General features: G+C 31.7%; 1 protein-coding gene across 1 annotated transcript; it reads right to left on the reverse strand.

Annotated features, from left to right (window-relative positions):
• Positions 1–9,544: 9,544 nt before the first annotated feature.
• On the reverse strand, positions 9,545–17,037 carry hpo (serine/threonine-protein kinase hippo). The gene is made up of 9 exons (XM_077430582.1): positions 16,808–17,037; positions 14,605–14,866; positions 14,300–14,527; positions 13,857–14,175; positions 13,636–13,766; positions 12,422–12,617; positions 12,024–12,300; positions 11,810–11,957; positions 9,545–11,736 (listed from the first exon to the last, which is right to left on the reverse strand). The coding sequence occupies exons 1-9, from the start codon at positions 16,819–16,821 to the stop codon at positions 11,578–11,580; spliced, it is 1,734 nt and encodes a 577-aa protein (XP_077286708.1). The 5' UTR covers positions 16,822–17,037; the 3' UTR covers positions 9,545–11,577.
• Positions 17,038–18,181: the final 1,144 nt, after the last annotated feature.

The following is an 18,181-nucleotide window of genomic DNA, read 5'->3' on the forward strand; positions in this document are numbered from 1 at the left end:
TTTGTCATGCCTTTATTCTTTACTTTTTAATTTGTTTTCCTTATATTTATCTTTTTCATTTTTGTAAAAATCTATTATTGGACTCGGATGTTACATATATTATTTATTTACTTTTTGTTTTTTTTATACCTATCTCTGTACATCCTGTCTGTTGATTTTTCAATTAATAAAATAAAATAAAATAAAAATAAAATAGATATTCATTGGTTAATTAAATTACGTATTTATATAACTGATATCTGACTAGCATTAATAGATACATCATATTTTAAATTTCGTGGTTTTATTTTATTTGTACATATTTACTTAGTTAATGTTAATCACCGAGAGTTTGCCGGATTCGCTCCCACGGCTTGACCTTGATTGAAAATAATTAATTCCGAATATTTCTGTAGTGCTGGATGGATATTTGTAACTCCAAGTCAATCCCTTTGTATCAGAATTTGCCATTTTATCTGATTCCATTATTGAAACGTTACCTCATCAAATTGACAAAAACCATCCAACCCACTATGTCATCACTATTTGAATACGATTTCAAGATTAATAATCTATAAATTTATATATGTACAAGTTTAATAGCACAGATGTCACTCAGGGGCAACCCTATAATGGCATCATGGGAAAATATAAAATTGGGACCATCGGATATGTCGCCTTTCCAAAATATTAAATTATTATTATTATTATAAAAAAATTGAATTTTCAATATTATTTTGCGCCTTCTTAAATTTTGAAGTCATAACATTCAAATCGGTCTCCGTGACTTGACAGAATGTTAAATGACAGAAAACGCAAATATCGGAAGGCAAAGATCAAAAATCGAAAGATCTTAAGTCGAAAGATCAAAAAAAAAATGGTGCATGGTGCATGGATACAACAAGAACAAGAGGAACAGGCTTTTCCTCCCGTATCAATGTGCGCGTGCAGAATACGGGAGGCATGTTCCTCTTGTTCCCGTTGTATCCTGCTCGCGCAAATTAAGTGAGTATGTACCGTTTACCATGCACCATTTTTTTTTTTTGATATTTCGACTTAAGATCTTTCGATTTTCGATCTTTGCCTTCCGATATTTGCGTTTTCTGTCATTTAACATTCTGTCAAGTCACGTAGACCCCATTCAAATATATACTTAATCTATTATCCAATATCGAATATCATTTAATTATATTTGCGTAAACGTAGTTTTTTATGTAATATTTGACACACATTTTACACTGCATATCGATATGGCTTGATGCACAGATATTGTATGTCCATTTTTGAATTTAAAATTCATATCCGACTTCTTAATGAAATCGTTGCTGCCGAGACTGAATGTGATATTTTCCACCTTAGTGAGCGTAAATTGTCGGAAATTACTCTAACCCATTTATCTGGTAGTCTGCGCTCATCATTGTTTTCATGATTGATTGTGATTTATGAGTGAAATTTTGATTAACTCTCTTCCATTTGGGCCTTACAGGGATGTTTTGTATTTGTAGTTGTTTCTTACATATTTATTGAAACTGGCTGTAGGTGCAAGGCATTCCTTATGCTATATTTTATTTGATATTTTTACTTTATCTGTTATTTTAAATGCTATTTTTTATGTATGTAGATGTATTTATGTTTATGTTTAATTGTTATTTTGTTTTTTTTCTTTTTTGTGTTATATTTTTTGACCATTGTGGCGCTTTAGAAATTCCTGTTATGCCACAATGGTCTGTTTAAAATAAATAAATAAATATTGAATTTTACGCTTGTAGGTGCTGAAATAATTCAGATTTTTCCTTTCGAGGTTATGCGGTATACATAAATTACCTTGAAAGGAAAAACCTGAATTATTTCAGCATCTACAAGCTTAAAATTCGGTACGAATTCAAAAATGGACATACAATATCTGTGCACCAAGCCATTGATATGTACATATATTATATTTAGAATTTGTTCAATTTTTTTTTTACAAAATATATTTCCCCGAAAATTTTCCGACTATTAAACAATCATTTTTTTTAAATTTGACTTAAAGAGATCCAATAAAATATATATTATTCGTATTTTTTCACGCAATTAATTCGAGTCACAACTTTAACCGAATGTAGTACACGGGTAAAGGTATTTACTTGGGTTAACCGCGCGTCGATATCCCAAGGGAGCACGGACTTTTGGATCTGCTCGAGAGATTAAATGCTAACCGTTTGAAATCTGTACATTTCGAACATTTGTTTTAAACAAACCCTAAATTCGAAACAAATACTCGAACGCCAAAAGTCTAACCGCCACACAATTCAACTCGTACATCAAGGTTTAAAATACCAATACTAATTTTTCAGTCGATGTCCTACTAGCTGAGGAGCCTGAATTTTCGACGCCTCAAGAGACCATCTTCGATAACAGTTTGTCGTCTTCGGTGTGCTCTTCAACAAAATTTACAGGTTTTCTATACACTTATCGCTATTACTGCTGTGGATTTTTGGTCCACATCATTCTACGCGTATATTACATGTAAGCTTATCCATTGAATTTATACAATAATTATAAATGTTGAAATATTTATAAATTGTTTGGTATTTCATATCAGAGTAATCTTTTGTATATACTATTATATATATACGACATAAATAACGTAATTATTAGGCCAAATTATAAACTATTGTAATTAATAATATGACATTATATTTACATTGAATACGATTATATGTTTAATCGGCGTGTGTGAAATATTTAAAATTTATTAAATAAATGAGGTGATATTTTAAAAAAATATATCCGTTCTATAGTGTTGTAAATTATTTTTTAGGAAAATTAATCATATTAAAAGCTTTCATAGATGTAAAGAAATAAAAATGACTGATATTTAATTCTGAATCTGAAAATAGTCAAATAAATTCAAAAAATATCATACCTTTAATTTTCTAATGTTCAAATACGTATTTGCTTAAAACATTGATGTATGCTTATTACAAAATACATACATAATATAAATTTAAATTATTTTTTCCATTCAAATCTATTCGATAAATATATTTTTCGTTAAATTTAAAATATTTTAAGTATCTACTATATATAAAATTTATGTAACGTTTATTAAGTTTTATACATATGTTAAACTGCACAAGGAATTAATCGTTGGGTTTATAAAATATAACGTAAAGTCACTATGATCTAATTTTAATTTCTGAAATAAATATGAAATATAATTACTTTTAACCGAAAGACAATACGTCAACTTTAATATAACTTACATGAATATTCATAGCTGCATAAGTGTAGATCGTCCAGCTGATATTGTAACGATTTAATCTATTATACAAAAGCTCACTGTCACTGTCAAACTATTAATTTTCTCTATTGACACAAATTAATACGTATTTATATGTGCATATGTATGAACGTTCATTATTACAAATGCAAAAGTTATTATGCACATCAACTCTTTAATATATTGAAACATCTATTTTAAAACGTTGACTTATTCAATTTCATAAAAAGCTCTGTCACTAAATGTCACAATCTACCGTTTAAAAAAATTAAATACGTAGTGTTTAAGTTGCATCAGTTGATTATTAATTGACATCTTAAAACTACCATTTTAAACCGAGAAAATGTGAAAAAAATATTCAATGTATAAGATATATGTAAACTTTCAAACGATTCCAATTGAATAGATATTGATTTTATTTAGACTCTAATTAAATCATTTTCGGAAAATATTTCATGTTTGTTTAGTTTTTCATACAAAGAGCTTGGGTTCGTGGAGTCCCCTCGGAGGATCTCCAAACATAAATACATATATTTTAATCACTAAAAACAGTTCTAAGTATGTATAAAAATATTCTCATTAATGATTACGGTTCTAGCGCTCGTTATATTCGTTTGTATCCCAAAATTTGAAAAGCAACGCTTTGAGTCGGCGACTTCGAGCCATTTTATTACTTACCTCCTTTACGTTTTTGTTTCTTGTGATATGGATTCGTCTATAAAAGAAATTCTATCGGTCAATCTAGACATAATGAATTTGCAATATTAACTACACTGAGCAACAAAAAAATTACCAAAGCGGAAACTAATCAACCTTACTTAGTTTTACCAACCAAATTCGAATTGGACAATGATTTTTCTCATGTTTATGAAATATGAGCTTTTAAAAAATGCGTGATATTTATAGTTTTTTTGACATTTGCGGTCTTTAAACCAAAATCTAGTTTTGCTGTACCAAAAGTATGTATTGGAATCAATATTAATTTTTTTTTATTGATTGTGGTTTTAATTCTTTAAAACACTAATTTAATTAATTAATTATCTATCGGATATTAAAAGTCAAAAATATACTTTTTTTACACATTTTATTCCGTTTCTAACAAAAATCATTATCGTATTCGAATTCAGTGGGTTAAATTTAGTAAGATTGATTAGTCTCCCCTCCGGTAACTAAAAAGCGTGATTTTTTGTTTGTTCAGTGCTATTGAACATGAAGAAGGTCAGAAATTGTTTTTATATGATGTGGTTGTTGATTTTGCAAATTCAAAGGCTTAAAATTTGTAAGTTCATTTTTGTAAAAAAAAAATGGTAACTTTTGCATGCGGGTCAATTTTTATAGTACGTCACTGAATCTCACTGACGATATACGAGGATCAAACAAGCACCAGAGATTAGTTTTCAAAGATATAAAAGTAAAGTATGGTGAATTAGTAAGGCTTCAACTACTTTGATTTAGTGCATATGTAAGTGAATGCAGTGTTCGAAATGATGTTTTTCAACTGCAGAAAATTGGTGGAAAATCTCTATTAAAATAAATGCTTCAAATAAAAAAAATACACGCGGTAAAAAATTGATACGTTTGAGTGGAAAATCGTGTAAAATGTTTTGTGCTGATATCTACAATGTATTGGAAAACTTATCGTCACGTAAAGGAAAGCCTACAGAGAGACTCGGAAAATTATGGTTGTTGAGTCGCTCGTTCAATCTATATTTTGACGATTCCGTTTCGGCAAAATCTTGCGTACACATCGCATCGCGGACGGAGGCTCTGTTTACGTTAAGTCGCGAACGTTACGGCCTCCGTCGTTATCAAGGGTGGGTGGAGGCTGCACCCCCTCCCCCCCACCAACCTGGAGGGGCTGTTCTTTATCTTAACAGCTCGGCCAGAATACCAAGCAGCCGGCCTACAATTCTCGAATGTAATAGCCCGATCCGCTTTATCCCGTCGCTCCATTGTTTCCCGCAAGTTTCGGCACAAAGAACCCACCACCCACCCTCACTTCGCCCACCACCCCCTGTACCGGCTCGATCTCACCTTATAAATACACAATAGAAGTTGTGATCGCGTGTGGGTGTGCAACACCTGGAATTATCTTACGTACAATTTTTAATTAGATCTCTTTTGTTTTGCCTACGCCACTGCTTCGATGAAAGCGCTCGGATGATTATGCATCACAAATTCACCGCGATTAAAATTCGTAATATTTAAAAAACTATATTTTCAGGTAGCATACATATTATATTCACTATTTTAACTCCAAAAACTTATGACTAAATCTAAGGTAGATTTTATAACACGCGGTGTATATATTAAAATGTACTCAGTCAGAATACCTATAACAAAATGTCAATTATGAACAAAAATTAAGCTATCGAACTTTTATTGATATGAATACCTTTAACTTTATCTACATACATACATACTTTCTCTAGACAAATTTATCTAGACAAAAACTAAAAAAGTCTCTCGCATTTTATTTCAATTGTTATTTTTGCATTTGTGTGGGTGACTTCAAATATTATACATGTAAGTATAATACAGAATTAACGCAACAATTAAATTGTTATTTATTAGCTGTTCATATGAGTGCCAAAATGTTCATTTTTAACATGAGACTGACTGTGTTATCGCTATTTTAGTTTTGCTTCTATTGACAATTAGCTCTATTATGAATTGACCAAATGATCAATGAAGGTTTTATAAAAACAATTAACAACATCATAATCTATGATATGGTACCTACATATATATGTATGTATATTGTATTCATAAATTTATAGCATTATTACTTGACCATATCTGAATATTTTATATTTTTATATTGTTAAATGCATATGTAATCTATTATTTAATAACTACGCATAAATAAATATTCATATGAAAATCATTTCAGATTCAAAACAACGTCTTTTTCCATATAAAATGCAACACTTGAGTAACTTCTATGGTTATATATTTATATACCTATTACTTACATATGTATTAACATAAATGATTTGAAAAAAATATGAAATATTTATCAGTAGAGTATGATATTTTCAAGATATTTTTATATGTAAAATAAATAGGGTCAATCAAGCTGGAAATTTTCATATTACTTTTTGCTTTATATAGGCACCTATTTAATAATCAAAATCGAGCTCACAAATACAGTCAAATCTTCGTTTTTCATAAAACTACTATTCAATATTTTTCCTGAAGCATTCATTAATTTACATTCAATATATTTATATATAGATATCTTAATATGTGTACCTACAATTAACAGAAAAAAAATTAATGAATGTATTATGTGATTATGAAAATTAACTATACATATCATTGAAAACCAAAAGGTTTTTCTAAAATTATATATTATACATATCAGATTCATGTTCAGTGTTATGTGTGTTATCAAATATATAAAACAGTTTATATTATATTATTATTGTATATTACATGTATAAAATACATTATTGTTTCTATTTTTGTTGAAACTGCTCATTTGTTAGTGGTTGGTGGATAATAAAATATATAAAAAACCTTTTTACTTTGTTTAATTCCTTTAATTACTTCATAAATTACGTACATACTTTATTCGATGTAGTGATTCTGATTTTTCGATGATTTTCATTTCTAGAGAAATAAGAAGAGTACGGACTATAATAGTGCGTACTCACCGGGTACAATTATTATACTATATACACTTACGGCAATTACTAGAAATACCAAATTTATTAGAGCAGCTTTGTGTATGTAAGCATACTGTCATTTTGAATATCATGCCTTCCAAGTCTTCTAATTTCGGATTTAATACAAGCAATCTTTTCCTCTTCCAGTTCATCACTACTGCAAGCTTCAGACAGAATCTCCTAACACATTAATATATAAGACGCGTGTCACTTATAAGTAGAGGTAGGACCGGAATTGCGCCGTCTATTGTTCCATTATTGTAAATGCCTTGTAAAAAAGGTTCGGCAAACCTTTAACAATGCATTTACAACATGTGAACAATGAATAGCGCGCTCTGGGTCCGCTCTTTACTTATAAGTTATAAGTTACACGCGTCTTATATCATATAAGCGATGCGGTGCAAGCGATCGAGAAGCGCCAGACAGACTGAACCACAGATTAGCGACACGTGTACCTTATGCGTGCGCACTGCTCGCACTTACACTAAGCGAAATCTACCCGAAGTCCCGACATACCTACCCTGTATACGTTCTGGGCTTCTGATACTTTAGTTCCGAATTTTGCCTTATTAAACTCGCCAGAAAGATCCAACTCAATTTTAATAATTACCATGTTAATAATTGCATCTGTGCACATCGAAAGGTTACTCGTCATCTGATGTGCAATCTATCATTCGAGAAGTCGAGAATTGCGTTTAAAGCAGCCATCCAGTTAATCTGTGGTACAGTCTGTCTGGCGCTTGTTGATCGTTTGCACCAAACCCTATATAAGTTATAATATTTCAATGTTCTGTATTTCAGATTCCAAAAAGTGCGAATGAATGGAAGAGTGTAGCACAAACATTTGTAAAAGATTGGAATTTTCCCCATTGCATTGGTTCCCTAGATAGCTCCTATAAACAGTGGATCTGAGTTGTACATTGATAAGCAGAACTTCAGTGTGATGCATACCAAGTACTGTTTTATGCAGGGGCGGCTCGTGACTTTAAAACAGGTAGGGCACAAGGGGTACCCCGACATTTCCGCGCGGTCAATAAGCGCCCCGACATATCCGCGCCGCGACAAAACCACGACAGACATAACCGCGCGCCGACATAACCGCGCCAGCAAAAACCGCTCGACGACAAAACCGCGCCAGAATCCGCTGTCAGATGTAAGTTGCGCTCGCGCGTTATCTCGGTTCCCGAGTAGTATCTTTTTCGATTTGGCTTTCTTTGATGTCGTATAGGTGGGACTGGATGCGGAATCGAACTCGTCCTTGCCGAACGGTCTTAATGGTTTGGGGAAGCACTACATAAAAGACGATTACAGCCCTATTAAATATTCAATTACTTTTTCACGTATATCCCGAGACATACGACTCTTGTTTTCAGATAAGAAATTATCTAAAGTTTCAAATACTTCAGTTTGATCATTTTCGATACATAAATTCCAAAAATCTAATTTTCTAATCATATGTACTTTCAATTTTATCTGCAACATTAAAGGTTATTATCGAACTGTTCTTAACCTTTCCACCGCGTACGACTACTATACATGTCCTAGCGAACATGCCCTCAGCGCGCGAGACACGCATAGATGTCTTGGAAGTTCCAACCTGTATAAGAGCCGTCTATTGTGTTAAAATTTTATAACTTGGTTGAAAATATTACTAAATGTATACTTTACCAAAATCAATAGATGGCAGTAGTCAAAAAAAATTCAATATAGGCTAAAATAATTTATTTCTGGAACACATCTATATTTATAGTCGAAAACGCGATAACAAAATCCGCAAAAAAGCAGCCGCGTACAGGGCATGTTCGCTAAATTTGGTGACGCGGGCAAAGGGTTAAGTGTCAAATTCAAGTTATTTATTTATTGGAGCGTGAACGCGAAAAATTTAAAAATGCACTCCAAAATCCATGGCGGATCTGAGGAAAACGTATCGATTTTCGATGACGATTTCGATTTGACGTCGACGATGACTAATTAAGATAATGTTTCTTAATTACTAGTTGTTTTACCCGGCTTCGCTCAATGGATAACGACCATATGACATCACTACTATGTACCTCTTAAAAAAACTGCTAGGATGTCCAGCATGAAACCAAAATAAATTATAAATGAATTTGCAGAGTACTTTGTAACCGCAAAAACTCAATGGCAAGATCATTACTGCCATTTAAAATTTTACTGTACTGAAACTATGGATAGGTAAATAAGCAAAATACCATTATATATATTTTTTAAATATAATATCCATTTCTCACAAGAAACCTGTAAAAGATTATTATTAGGAAATAAAACTTACAATTCAAAAGAAAACGCAATGATTTTATGGGAAACACTGCCCAATTCATTATTTTATAAATGTATTTCATTCTTCGACAATACATATATGCCTTCTTTCATTTATTGTCTAATATTCCATTTTCATAGTTTAATATTTACCCATAAGTAATTCTCTAGAATACAAACAAGTAATTTAGAGCAACGGTGGAATCAAGATCATATTGGGAACTTAAACTTCAAGATATAAATGTGAAATTAAGCGAACATCTTATCGCAAAAAGCAACACGCTTAGTTATTTAACACTCCCTTCCCTATGATCACAATTCAACCATTGATTTGTAAGGTAATTTATTTGGATTATTTTTATTAAGAACAAAATCAACAGGTTTAATACACAATGTACAAAAGAAACACTCTTGTTTTTTGAAAGTAAAAAGAATATGTGCCATTAGTATTGCAATTGCAAAATATAAGCTACATATATGTATTTTCATTTGAAACATCTCACTTCTAGTAATAATTCTAATTATGCCACTTCATAACGCACACTTTAATTCTTTTTTTGAGGCTAGCTTTGTGAATTTCATAACGGATAGCGACTTAATTCTATAAATGCAACATAATTATTTACAAATGCGTTAATATAGAAAACTTGTATATTTTTTGCATGGCATTTAAAGAATTTTTGATTTATGTATTACGTTAATAAAAGTTGAAGTATTTTTTTCAATAAAAAACTATGTGTTCATTGTCAGTGCAAAAATAAGTCTATATTACAAAATACAAAAATATATTTTTGCTTTGATAGAATATTTCATTGACTATTATACAATTATTTACCTTTGAAATTGCAAAACAATAACTATTCATTATAATAAATAGTCATTTCTATGAAAAATAGGCAAATGTTATTTAATCAGCTACAAAACAGATTTTAACACAAAAGAGTATATTTTATATCAAGAAAATCATCGTATTTTTTTTAATTTACCACTAATATATCGCTGTTAAATTTTTCTTATATAAAGAAGAAAGTCTAAAAAATGTGAAATAGTATAAATACTAATTTACACAAGTGGCACTCGTATATGTATGTAATTTTTAGTATGTATGCATAGTATTCCAAAAAAATTTTCACTATAATATTAAATAAAAAAGCAATACTTTTGTTTGACTAGTATTCTAATTACATGTGATTCCTTCATTTTCATTAAAAAATTCACTTCAAATCGAAAAAAATGATGAAATTCGTAGCACCTTAGATATTATGAAAATAAAATACGACACTATTTTTATTTAATTGAATTAAATTAATTTACTAAAAGATTTAAAACTAACGATAATAATAATATTTTAGTTTCTCTTATAATTTTTACACATATATAAATATTATATTACAATACATTAAGGATAATAATAAAATAAGAAGATAGTAAAGTTTAGTTATTTCGCTTTTAAATTGGATAACTTGAAATTTCATGAAAAATTTCAAATTGATATATAATATGAAAAATAAGCTCATATATCATTATGGTTTTGAAATATCGTTTCACTGAATATTATGGCAATTTTCGTACAAAAATAATTATAACTAAAATTATTGGCACTTGTAATACCTAAATTATACTGGAATAAGTGCTTTTTGATCACGTTTTATGTTAACAATCAGATCTAAATAATCACTTCATTGTTTATTAGAGTATTTTGCTGTCACTGATGATAAATTTAATTGGAAAACAAACAAATTCATCATAAAATTTGAGATATTATGCCATATCATATAAAGCTTGTTCTATCAAAATCATTATACACAAAGGATAAGTGATTCCAATTGAACAATCCTCACATTTATAACATTTTTCATATAAACAATTACATATACATTAAATACAACATTAACAAAACATACAATCGCATTAACATACATATTGCTTTTTCGTACAAAATGAGATCACTTAATGTTTAATTTATGTCACAATTTCTATTCATTTTGGATGCATTGAATAGATTTGGTATATATTTCAAACATTGGTTATCAACCAATTTTAACGTAAAATGAGTTTGTAATAAAATTTATGAAACTTGGTACTGCAAATTAAACACATTTTCCAGTATAAACGAAATTTTTTTTGTTTGTGTTGAGAATTTAAAATATATTTTATAAGAATTTTACGTACTTCGATTTAGCACAATAACTTTCAGACAAAAACAGATAGTAATTAAGAAAAAAAATATCAAATAAAAGGAAAACAATGATTTTCAGAAGCAAAAAACAACATTTTGGTACTTAAATTTATCTTGATCAATAATTGTATTTAATGAATCAGAATCAACAATTCAACAATGAAATTGATATGTTTATAACCTAATTTAACATTAAGTTCAAGTTAGAAGTTTTGCTGTCTTTTTCTTTTTGTATCCATGGCATCTAAAATTGGTTGCCTTTTCGTTTGATACCTACGACGAAGTTCGTCGATTTCTCTTTCCATTTCAGAATCCAAATTAGCCATCCTTTCCTGCAGGTCTTCATAAGTAAGAAATTTAAGCTAAAATTGGAAAGAATCAAAGTTATGAAAATTCACACAAATTTAATTAACGTAAATACAGAAAATAAATTACAAATTCAAAATCGCCACCATCAACAAAATTTCTTTGAAACTTTGGTTGATTGTCATGATGAAAATTTGTAGGAATATTAGAAGATATAGGAGCCATGTGAGCTGCAGGTTGAGGATGAGGCTGATGAAGCACATTACTTATTTCAGGCCTGAAATGTTTTAATTATTTTTAAATTCGTACATATACATACACATTCTTATCGTAAAAGTCTTACCGATTTCTTTGATCATTTACATGATCATAATTAACGGACGCTTGATGCACAGTATCGACAGCATTAGTATCTTTATGAAAAGGAGTTCTGTTTGCTCCATGATGATTCACATTTTTATTATTTTTGTTCTGATTTACAACCATCATCATATTGTTATCGACTTCATTATCGGTATTATTTTCTATAGTTATGTGGTCTGGTTCTTTTTTATCAAAATGTTCTAAGAATAACGGTCGATATTTAGGACGTTGATAATCACATTTTTCTGTATCATGCTCTGAAAACACAATGAAATACGATCTGTTTCATTTCAAATAACTATATTCAAATGAAAGGATAAAATTCAGAAGGAAATTCAACTTCATTTTAAGTAAAATCCATATATTACATGCACTTACGTTTCATTGTAGGCTCATCAGAATCACTGTTTATAACCATAGTTCCTAAATCAGGTTGTTGATCTGGTAAAAGTGTACCACCACGACCAGGTACTAAAGTTCCACAATCCTCACCAATGCCATCGTCAGTTCTATCTTTAGCATATCTCATTGTACCACTGTTGGCACATCCAATACCATCCTTATTTTCATCATCCTTAAAAATATAAAAACAATTTATATAAAATATTTCCGCAATATTTATTTTAGTGAAGTTTATTACATAAATATAACATGTGTATGTACATATGTAATAAAATATTAACACATGCAAGTTTCCGTGGACGAATACTAATATGCTAACTTCAGAATATGAAGCGGATCGCAAAATTTAGCATTTCATATAGATAAACTGACTTTTAAAGGTCAACATCCTGTACTGGCTTATCATTAAATGTTAGTATAATGACATCACTAGTTAGTATGAATGTACATGCAGTGGTATTTTTCTAAAATTTCATTAGCTGGCTCTCAAAATCGAATACAATTTTCTTTTCGACATCAAACTATTATAGGTAGACCTCGACTTACGACGATTTGCAGTTACGACCGAAAAAATCAATGATTTTTTAAAAATTACTGTTATATCATGGACCACCGTTACCTACAACAAGTCATTCCTTACTGGTCAAAAATTTTGCACCCCCATGAGAAAAGCGGAAATGACACCCCTGGTCGATGAAACCGGGCTATATTGGAAGAAAATGTACAAGGAAGGCAAAAATTTGAAGAAATGTATGCAGATAAAGAAATATTTTTAAGTGTGAACCGCCGAATTCAAGAAAACGTTGAATGCTACAAAATAAGAAACAAGACCATTGAATCTAAATTAGATACATATTTAAAAACAAAACAAACTAACACTGCTCTACCCGTCGTTGAAGATGAACGAATGGACTGTACTCAAGTAATAATTATGGATGTTGAGAAAATATTACGTGGTATAAAAAACTAGATTCATTTGAATGATTAAATATGCACATTTTGAAATGAATAAAATAGGCGATAAATTTTTTTTTACATATTTTAACGTTTTATATGAATTGCAAGAACGTTGACCTCTGTTGTAAGTCGAGGAATACCTGTATACGTATGTATGTACTCAATTATGTTATATTTATATACATAACAAGATAAATAACGGAAAGAATATGCTTTGAAAATGGTAAATGTACCGAATCATTGGTCTGTGCTTGTTTCGCAGCTGGAGCTGAATTTGCTGCCGCTGCTCTAAAAGTTTGATTTTCTCTAAGTTCATGAGCCTCAGCAATCATCTGATTTAATATACTCGGTTGTTTTGGGTTACCTGTAAATAAAATACATCAAATGAAAACTAACAAGATTATTACTACTGTGAAACAAATAATTAGAAATTCGTAACAAAAAAAAAAAATACCTATAAATACATGATTTAATAAATCACCAGCGGTAGCTCTTTCATCAGGATTTTTTACAAGGCACAAACTGACAAAGTCAATAAATTCAGGTGACCACTTATCAGGCTCTCTAAACGAAGGTGGAGGTTTCGTGGGTATCATAAAAATTGCACGCATGGGATGAATGTCGCCATACGGAGGTTTTCCTTCGGCCATTTCTATTGCAGTGATTCCTAGAGACCAAATATCGGCTACACAATCATAACCAATTTCTTGAATTAATTCCGGCGCCATCCAAAAGGGAGTTCCGATCACTGTATTGCGTTTAGCCATTGTATCCTTGAGAAATCAATCAACACATACTTAATATACAATCAAACATGATAAAAATATAAACACTTTTTGAAAGACACAAAAGATTTACTTTTAAAATGAGTAGATAAAATAAAATACAGGTACATACCGTCAATTGACCAGCAACACCGAAATCTGCAAGCTTCGCATGACCTTCGGAATTCAATAAAATGTTTCCAGCCTTAATATCTCTATGAATTTTCCTACGAAGATGTAAATACTCCAATCCTTTCAGAGTATCACATAAAATAGTCGCTATTTCATCTTCAGATAAAGTTTTTTTCCTTAATCGCATTATATCTAATACAGAACCAGCACCGCAATACTCCATTACAATCTAAGGGTATAGTATAAAAATCAGAGTTTGCATTTGAGCAATATCAATTTAAATCCAACGAAATAGTCATTACTCACCCATAAATCGGTATTTTTAAAATAACTACCATAGTATTTAACAACGTAAGGACTGTCACATTGTTGCATTATCGATATTTCTTTGATTATTTCTTGCAAATCCGTATCCACGGGCACTTGTTTAATGGCAAGCACTTGACCAGACTCTTTGTGGAGCGCTTTGTAAACGCTGCCATAGGAACCTTCTCCCAGCTTGCATATTATGTCGAATACTTCCTCGGGCTGTCTTGTCAAACTCTCCTCTGACAGTTTCTTCAATTCGCTAAAAAAACAATACATAAATGTTGAAATCTAGTACATTAATCAATGTTATCAAACATTTTACAGTCCTCATTCGAACTTTTCTAAGCCGTATATAACTGAAACCAATAAATACAACCTCTTTTCAAAATAATTGATCACAATTTACGTTGTTAAAAAAAATTTTGACCACTTTTCAATATTTTACTACACATACTTCATAATTTAGTCATCATCATTTATTCTTCATTTATCATCGTCATTCACCATCCACTTCTGGATGAGTGTCTCCAACAAGCTTCCATTCGACTGTTTTACGAAATCCTCATACATTTTTCATCTTAGGGCGAAAACACAGAGAACAGAACGGCACACGGTCTAGGCTTCGAGTCAAGAATAGGCGTTCCCGGTTCATTGTTAATTCATACAATCTTATTATTTCGATAAGTTTCTCCTACATTTCTTCAAATATGGGATTTGCCGTTATCAATCACTGTCAAGCTTACATATGTATATCAATACAAGGACAAAATATCACCGTAAACACTCCTTGAATATGTGTTAGGTGTGCCACATTTTTTTTCGCATGTTTAAAAGTATCTAACAAAACCATGTCCTGCATTCCTTTCTGTTTATTTTCGCCCTTACTCACACCCTTTTAAATTCTCTTGGGTAACATTCTAGCACATCTTTTAACCATTCTTCTAGCTATTTGACCAGCTCATTGTCATTTCAATCTCTTCACTCTTTCTATTATATTCACTAAGTTTATCATCAAGGCCGACGAGAGGAATCTCAGGATCTGGGAAAAATAATTCTGAACCCTATGACAAATTTAAAAAATAAATCTTATAGATATATTTTTAATATGAGAAAAATTTATCAGAACTTTAATTCATTAGAAAAATACCTATATTTTTTTTAATTGAATAAGAAAGTATGGTATAACAGGTACGAATTCCAACACGGGGCCCCTCAAGTAGTCTGGGCTCTGAAACTTTATCCCGGCTCTCCCCCCTCTCGTCAGCCCTATTTATCATTCTTACACATATATATATATATGAATAATTATACAAATCAATTTGAACAAAAACTGTTGTCTAGTTCGCATGGTTGTTTACATACATAATTAAGGTCAATATTTTTTTTTTCAATCTTATATTTATAGTACACAAAATTAAAGAATAGAACATATTATATGACTTGCATGGATTTTAATAATACACTATTCGTATATAGAATATCAAAATGTATAAAATCAGAATTCACTTGTATCATGGAATAAGAACGTAGTAATAAGTGAAGTAAAAGAGAGCCAGCGGGTAGAGTGAGTGTTTTTATTCTGCATTTATACAATTCAAAGTACTGATATTCTGATATATTATTCAGTGAAGAATCGAAGTGGCAATGAACAAATAAATGGCTATATGGATTGATGAAAGATGGCCAAGAGAAGGACTGATACACAAAACAACGAAAAAACGATGCAAACGATATGAGTGGAGAGTATAAGGAAAAAGTATGGGGTTATATGAATCGATGTTTTCATCCAACAATAGACGGCTAAAGGTTATTATTGAACTAAATTCAGTAGTCGGCTCTTTTTTATCAAAGTTTTGCAGAACAAGTAAATGTCATTGTCTGGAAAAGAAATCCATATTTTTTTCTCGTATACTTTGAAAGCCAATGAATTTAATTAAAATTTAATTAACAGCAGTAATTTATAAATGTAAAATTCAGACATATGTCATTTGTAGATAGCGGATGGGATACAATTGCGGAAGTCGAAGTAGGTCCGATATCTCGTTAGATTAAGGAGTCAGTGCACTCGAATGGGGTGGAGGAAAACATATGATGAATATCCATTAAATCGATGGTGGTCAGGTTATGTTTTAGGGTTGAAGTGGGGTGGGTGGGAGAATTTCACCGTCAATATGAATTTGACGTGTGAATCGGAACGAACCTTTTGGAAGACATTTCGATGGGAAAAGGGCGGCGCCCCCAGCGACAGAAAGCAGACAGACGAGCCGTGCGACTTCCCTGGCCCCTCGCCCCTCGCCCTTCGCCGTGGCCCTCGCCCTCGCCCTCACCCTCACCCGCTGCCCGCAACCCGCCACCCGCTGCCCACCTTCACCCCCGCTCTCGAATCCCAACACCGAACACCGGCATCGTTGACACTGTCTTGCACAAACCACATAAAGCCTCGATTATTCGAAATTCGTATAGAATCAACTCGACTCTGAACTCAACATTTTTATTTACATACATTTCATTCGCTCGATTTAAGGTCTGTTCATACCTAGTCAGCACGTACCGACTTCAGCAGGTATTCGGCCGTACGAAAAGTATTCTTTGGTACATTTTGTATGGGTATATTCGTACCAACCGTCACGTTTACGCCACGGCAGGCTTACAGCAGTACCCGACATTTCCTGTTCATACCTTACAGCAACATCCGTCAACGTATCGTATCCGTTTTTTTGGCCATCGTGGAAATATACACGCGAATTACGTGCCATGAGTCTGCCGCTTTGCTGTTTTGGACCAATTATCGATAGTGACAGTTGACAGCTGTTCAATCTTTCGACATGGTTTTGGCGCAAATATTTAAAAAAAATTTAAATTTTTTACGGAAATATTTAAAAAAAAATTGTCCATCATCCACAAGCTCCTTATACAGTGTCCAAAACTCTCCTTCGGTTTTTTTTTATTTTTTAACATGGGATGCACATCAAAACGCCTCCGTGCTTTTTTATTGCCTTCTTGAGATTCTTCTTCCAACAACAACGCGATTATACATAATTTTTCGTTCGATAAACGCCGAAACATTTTTGCTGACTTGTATTCTGACGCGTAGCTACGAATGCACGTGTATGCATTAATATTGTAAGTACTCGACAATACGACGTAAGCAATATTGCACCGTATCGTCATAGCCTGTAATGTATAAGTAAGCCGATTTTGCCTTGCACTCGGCCAAATTGCTGTAAACGTGACATGACTGTGACGTGTAGGTAGATATGAATAGAAATGTAATAAAATGACATATTTGAAACGGAGTCGTGCAGTGCTGAAGCCGTGCAGTGCTGAAGCCGTGCAGTGCTGAAGCCGTGCAGTGCTGTTAAGTATGAACTGACCTTTAACCAGCAGGATAAAACTAGTAGCGTACAAAATATCGAAATAAAAATTAAATTTAAAAATTGAAATTAAATATCAAAATTAAGCTAACGAGCGATTTTTACTGCTGGTTAAAAAATTGGCCCAAAATCGTCGTTGGCTTAGTCCGTAAGCACCATAATGGTCCGTACGCACCAAACCAACGACGATTTTGGGCCAA

Source organism: Arctopsyche grandis, chromosome 5 (genome assembly GCF_051622035.1).
Source record: "Arctopsyche grandis isolate Sample6627 chromosome 5, ASM5162203v2, whole genome shotgun sequence".
In the NCBI taxonomy this organism is placed as follows: domain Eukaryota; kingdom Metazoa; phylum Arthropoda; class Insecta; order Trichoptera; family Hydropsychidae; genus Arctopsyche; species Arctopsyche grandis.

Coding starts and splice junctions, on each gene's coding strand:
- hpo (XM_077430582.1), bottom strand. Junction 12,301..12,421: donor TGATGAGCCTACAATGAAAC/GTAAGTGCATGT, acceptor TTGTGTTTTCAG/AGCATGATACAGAAAAATGT. Junction 11,737..11,809: donor ATGGTGGCGATTTTGAATTT/GTAATTTATTTT, acceptor TTCCAATTTTAG/CTTAAATTTCTTACTTATGA.